This window comes from Juglans microcarpa x Juglans regia, chromosome 8D (assembly GCF_004785595.1).
Source record: "Juglans microcarpa x Juglans regia isolate MS1-56 chromosome 8D, Jm3101_v1.0, whole genome shotgun sequence".
Taxonomy (NCBI): Eukaryota; Viridiplantae; Streptophyta; class Magnoliopsida; order Fagales; family Juglandaceae; genus Juglans; species Juglans microcarpa x Juglans regia.
This window is the reverse complement of record NC_054608.1, coordinates 9,100,371-9,105,853: the sequence shown is the minus strand read 5'-3', so window position 1 is coordinate 9,105,853 and position 5,483 is coordinate 9,100,371. Positions and strand designations below refer to the sequence as shown.

The 5,483-nt window shown below is 36.9% G+C and overlaps 1 protein-coding gene across 1 annotated transcript; it reads left to right on the top strand.

Moving 5' to 3' along the window:
• Window positions 1–1,162: 1,162 nt before the first annotated feature.
• LOC121243203 lies at window positions 1,163–5,042 on the top strand. Its single transcript, XM_041141283.1, has 7 exons — window positions 1,163–1,573; window positions 2,460–2,517; window positions 2,886–2,966; window positions 3,101–3,136; window positions 3,380–3,619; window positions 3,706–3,847; window positions 4,281–5,042. Exons 1-7 carry the CDS (start codon window positions 1,395–1,397, stop codon window positions 4,766–4,768), a joined length of 1,224 nt encoding a protein of 407 aa, XP_040997217.1. The 5' UTR covers window positions 1,163–1,394; the 3' UTR covers window positions 4,769–5,042.
• The last annotated feature ends 441 nt before the right edge of the window (window positions 5,043–5,483 follow it).

The following is a 5,483-nucleotide window of genomic DNA, read 5'->3' as shown; positions in this document are numbered from 1 at the left end:
TTGAAGTGAAAATAGATTTTGAACTAAAATTGTCTCAAAACATGGATTATGGGCAAAAAAAAAAATAGCCCATAAACAAATTATGAGCCCATTGAGACCTATGGGTGGGTGCCCAGATGCCGATCCACCCCTTCTATTTGGGCGAGGGCACCTGCCCAAGCATGATGGGGCCAGGGCCCCGCGCCGAACTCGCTCCCAACTAAGGGTGACAAATTGTGTTTTAGGATCATATTCGTGTCGTGTTAAGTTATGAATATTCGATTATATAGGTCAATTCGAACCCGACCCGTTAAGCTAAACGTATCTAAATCTTAACCTAACACATTTAGATAACAGGTGATGTCGTTTTACTTGTTTTAACCAATTTAATAATAATTAGAAATAAGTCAACAAGGCATGACTCATTTAAACCTGTTTTATGTAAATTGGCTGAACTAACACACATAACTCATTTGACCTTATTAATATAATTTTACCTAAAAGTTAATATCTATATTGATTAGTAGTTACAATATCATTAAAAAAAATAAGACTACCTACTAACAAAAAATATCAATATTTTTGAAATTTTAATATATAACAAAATCAATATTACAAACTCTACAATAACAAATAATAACATAGGTCTAAAATTACAATTCCAATAATAAAAATAGAAGCATACTGAGAAATGTCAATATTACAATTTAATAATAATAAAATTATATTTTTAAAATAAAATCTAAACAATTTGATTTCGGATTAGATAGGTTGACTTTTTATTGTTTCGTTTATAAATCGTATCCATGTATCAATCGTTTTGAGCCGAACTCGTTATATCAAGTTCAAATAATTTTGTGTCATGTATGTTACCACCCATACCGCCAGCCCATGCAGGGCCCTACTACCCGCCTGCTAGGGACGGAGCACCCCTACCCATCGACTCGCGGCTGTGAATAAGGTCTAACACGGCGTGAATATAAGGGTAGCTCAGTAATTGCAAGTTTGATTGGGAAATCTCTTGAATATTGTGGCAAATTTTAATTGGTGGAACTTGGCGACTGCAGGAAAAATTACAACCTATGTGACAGCAGCGAACCTGGACCCAGCTTGATCACTTGTCACTACCTTACGAAAAAGCTGCGTAGTTTTTTGTTATTACAGAAAAAATAAATAAAACAAAACCAAAGCTCACGAGTCACATATATATCTACTCTGCCCAATCTCGCTCTCTCTCGCGCGCTCTCTCTCTCTCTCTCTCTCTCTCTCCATGTATTAGGATTCATTTGGTATAAGAAGGGGCGATCTTTCCCAGGAATTCTCGTGAAGTCCCAGATTTTTTAAAGTCCAGTTACAGAGAATCGGGAAACGTATTCCAGAAATTCGAATTCCTGGAAAAATAGAGAAGGGTTGAAATGTGGGGATTTGGGGGTAGGTGTTATTGGGGAAGAGAAGAAAGGGGTGGGAAAGTAGAGGGGATAGTGGTGGTATTCGCATGGATGTCGAGCGAGGAGAGGCACGTAAGGAACTACGTAGAGCTCTACTCGTCTTTGGGCTGGAATTCTCTCGTCTGCCATTCCGAGTTTCTCAATTCGTGAGTTCTTTCTTGATTTGATTGGGTTTTTTCACGGAGTCTGAATGATTGAACTTTTGGTTTTGGTTGTCGGATTATTAAGGGTTCTGGTGGGAATTTTTCATCTTGATGCTGAATTAGTGTTTGATTTTGGGTCAATGAAACTTAGCTAATCTGCTTATTATTAATTGGATGTGATGGCTTCCATTTTTTCCCCACCGTAAATTTAAGCTTTATGGGTGAAACTCTAAATTGGATCTTTGGTTCGGATCTGTGTTAGTTTCTGGTCCTGTCTTCTTAATGTCAGTTTATCCAATATCAATTACGTAAATAAAGGTAGCTTCGATTTGTACAGCGATATTGCTTGTGCACCTGCCTGATCTTTCCTTAAGACATGGGTAGAAATCCCTAGTGGGAATAGATGACTAGCATTCTCGTTCCTCTTTTTGATTGGCTTTTTCTGACTACATGATTGTACTGTACAATTTACTCGCGGGAGTAGCGGCATCTGCATCTCTTTGGACAATCAATCTCCAATTTTTCAAACTTATCCTTGTGAATATTTTTGCTTCAGAAAACAAATAGAGCTAGAATCGTAGTCATCTGGAATATATGTATCCATATATGGGATCTTCAATTATGACTTTCTGATTACATGATTGTTGTGTACAATTTACTCGCTGGAATACCGGTTTCTCAATGAATCTCCAATCATGTCAAACTAACTGTATTGACTAGCCGTATTAATGACTTTGTTCTGAAAATTGCATTTGTATAACTATAGGATTCGTGCTTGTTGACTTGACTATCTTAGATATGTTAGACCGACTACAGATTCTCCCTCATATCCAATTGACGTTATCAGAATTAAAGATGCAATTTTGTAATTTCTCTGTCATCTCCGCAGGTTCTTCCCTGAGAAGGCCGCAGCTCTAGCAGCTAATGTTCTCAATGAACTTGCCCAGGTCAGTGGTTATTGTAGTCATCTTGCTATAAGAGTTTTTTCTTTAACCTACTCTTAATGAATGCTTGTGAACTGTGGTCTTTTGGAATTCCTGCTTGAGTTTCAATGCCTTCATTTTGGGTGGGGCCTCCCAAAATTCAAAATTAAAAAAAAAAAAAATGTAGAAGGCAAAGACTCTTAGCATCTGTTTACCTTTTGCATACTGTAGTCTTTGGTTCCAGTTCCAAATTTTTCCTTTAAACCAAGACAGAACTCTCCATGTTCCTTTTTCACAAGTACAGCTTTAGTGCTAATGCTCAAGTCTTTGGAAGTTTCATTCACTGAATAAAGTTAGCTAATAATTGCCATTTATGGTATTTTAATTTGCAGGAACTAAAGATTAGGCCATGGCCTGTAGTTCTTGCATCTTTTTCTGGTGGTCCTAAAGCTTGCATGTACAAGGTCCTTCAGGTAATTTCTTCTAAAGTTAAGGTGGCATGTATATGTCGCTTTTACAGAGTTTCTCTGTAAGATATCATTGCAGGTATTAAAGGAATACTTCTTCCTTTGGTGATATATGTAAATAGATTCATCTTTTGTGGCAGATAATTGATGGAAAGTGTGAAGGACAGCAAATTTTGGTATGCTTCTTTTCTTCTCCCCACATCCCCCTTCCCTTTTACAATTAAGCAGATAATAATCTCCATTCTATCACATATAGCATTAAATTGCATACCGAGGTGAAACTCATTATTTTTTATTTTCCAGCAGGCTGATATGGTGGGGGAAAAAGAATTTTGTCTCATGTTTGCTAAAGCTCACATGATTTAAGAACTTCAGCATCCAGACATAATTTTTGTTATTATTTCTTTTTTCTCGTGAAGGATGGCTTCCAACTGGTTAGAGACTGTATATCTGGTCATATCTATGATTCCAGTCCTGTGGATTTTACCAGCGATATCGGCACTAAATTTGTTCTTCACCCAACTGTACTCAAAATGTCCCATCCACCAAGATTAGCATCATGGATTGCCCACAGCATTTCTTCCGGTCTCGATACCCTCTTCCTCAGCCGATTTGAATCACAGCGTGCAGAGTATTGGCAAACTCTGTACTCTTCTATTGTAAGTAGACGAGGGCTTCCTAGTGTTCAAAGCTTTTACTTCAATTTTTTCTACATTTATTGAGAGTTTTTTCTTTTTTTCTCCAGAGCATGCAGGCCCCATATCTTGTTTTGTGCTCTGAAAATGACGATCTTGCTCCCTTTGAAGTTATCTTCAATTTTACTCAACGAATACAAGATCTTGGGGGTGACGTTAAGCTGGTGAAATGGAAAGACTCTCCACACGTAGGTCTGCTTCAAAACTTAATGACGTTGTGTTAATATATACCCTCTTATGTGTATTAAATGCCATGGAAGCTATATCCTAGTTGCATCCTGTCTACACACTCAAATACATAATTGACATCACTACAAACTTTCCCAGTTGTGGTGGAGAAATGCTGACTGCACAGATTTTTTTTTTATAAGCCTGTTAAATGCACAGATTACCGGCACTTGGGACACATCTTTGATCAGTAACCACTAATTGAGTTTATGCTTAAAAGTTGGGAAGAGAACGAGCCTATGTTGTACATTCACAAGGAAGACATGATTTTGCAACATTGTGTAGCAAGTGCGCGCCAAATTGTGTTATGATTTTAAATTTTATTTCTTTTGTTTTGTTTTGATTAATTGACAATAAATAGTTTCAAATGAAATTATGTGATTCAATCTTGTCCCAGGTCATTATCGGCATTATCCGATTGACTACAAAGCTGCTGTGACCGAGCTTCTGGGTAAGGCAGCGAAAGTTTATTCTCAAAGAATTCGTCGACTAGAAGGGGAAAGGATGGGCATAGAGGGAACACAAGATGCGATCCCTGAGCCAATTTGTGACCTGAGGAAAGCAACAAACAACGCACATAGCTTTCACGGTGTTGCCACTGGACCTAGTGACCATTACTTCTTGCCCACTTCGATGGAGTATTGCGATGGTAAAGGTATCGGTTCGTTGCAAGATGAACACAAGGAAGGTTTGATCCACCTGCCTAGTCTGCCAAGCATTAGTGCCCATGGTGTTCTTGGTCAAATCCTTTTCGACGTCTGTGTTCCAAAGACCATCGAAGATTGGGACATAAAATCAAGTCCTTTAAATGGCCGCCGGCTTACTCCCACAAGGAGGCACACTCCATTCAATCCCATCAAATGCATACGTCGCTCTAGACTATAATCTGTGATTCTGCTGCACTGATATTTGGTTCAAAGCACTCTGCTCGTAGACTAAGCAAAGAGCCCCCGATAGACAACAACAAAAAAATGAGAGAGAGATAATGGAGGTGCTAAGAGAGTGGATGTGCTGTTTGTAGGCAATAACAATGTGGGATAGTATTAAAGCTTTTTGCCTTTATTGGACATAAAATCTTTCTACTTTGACCTGAGAGTCCTAACAATTATACAGAGATTTGGCGTTAGTTTTCTTATGCAAATAATGTTCAATAATGCTATTACGCTCATTTTGTCTCTTCCTTTTGACCGCTCATGTATTTATTTATTTTTATTTACTAATTAAAAAAGTGATTATTAGTATTTTTTTATTTTTTAAAAATATTTAAATATGTTAAAAAATGTGAAGGAAAAAGAAGAACAAAAATAAAAAGTGAAATGGGACGACCCAATCATGTTATTGGGGAAATTGGAAAAGTGTAACTAGGGCTCGTTTACTTTTACAGATGAGATGATTTGAGATTAAAGTTAAAAAGTTGAATAAAATATTGTTAGAATATATTTTTTAATATTATTTTTATTTTAGAATTTGAAAAAGTTGAATTATTTATTTTATTTTGTATGGAGAATTTGAAAAAATTGTAATGACGAGGTGAGATGAGATATTTTCTAAAAACAAACGAGGTTTTACTGCTTTAGCATTGGTTATGATAAGTGGTGTA

Bases quoted from the DNA above. Each gene is read 5' to 3' on its own strand.
- LOC121243203 (XM_041141283.1), top strand. From the start codon at position 1,395: ATGTGGGGATTTGGGGGTAGGTGTTATTGGGGAAGAGAAGAAAGGGGT. The intron at 2,967-3,100 runs GTAATTTCTTCT...CTTTTGTGGCAG, and splicing joins GCATGTACAAGGTCCTTCAG to ATAATTGATGGAAAGTGTGA. The intron at 3,848-4,280 runs GTCTGCTTCAAA...ATCTTGTCCCAG, and splicing joins GAAAGACTCTCCACACGTAG to GTCATTATCGGCATTATCCG.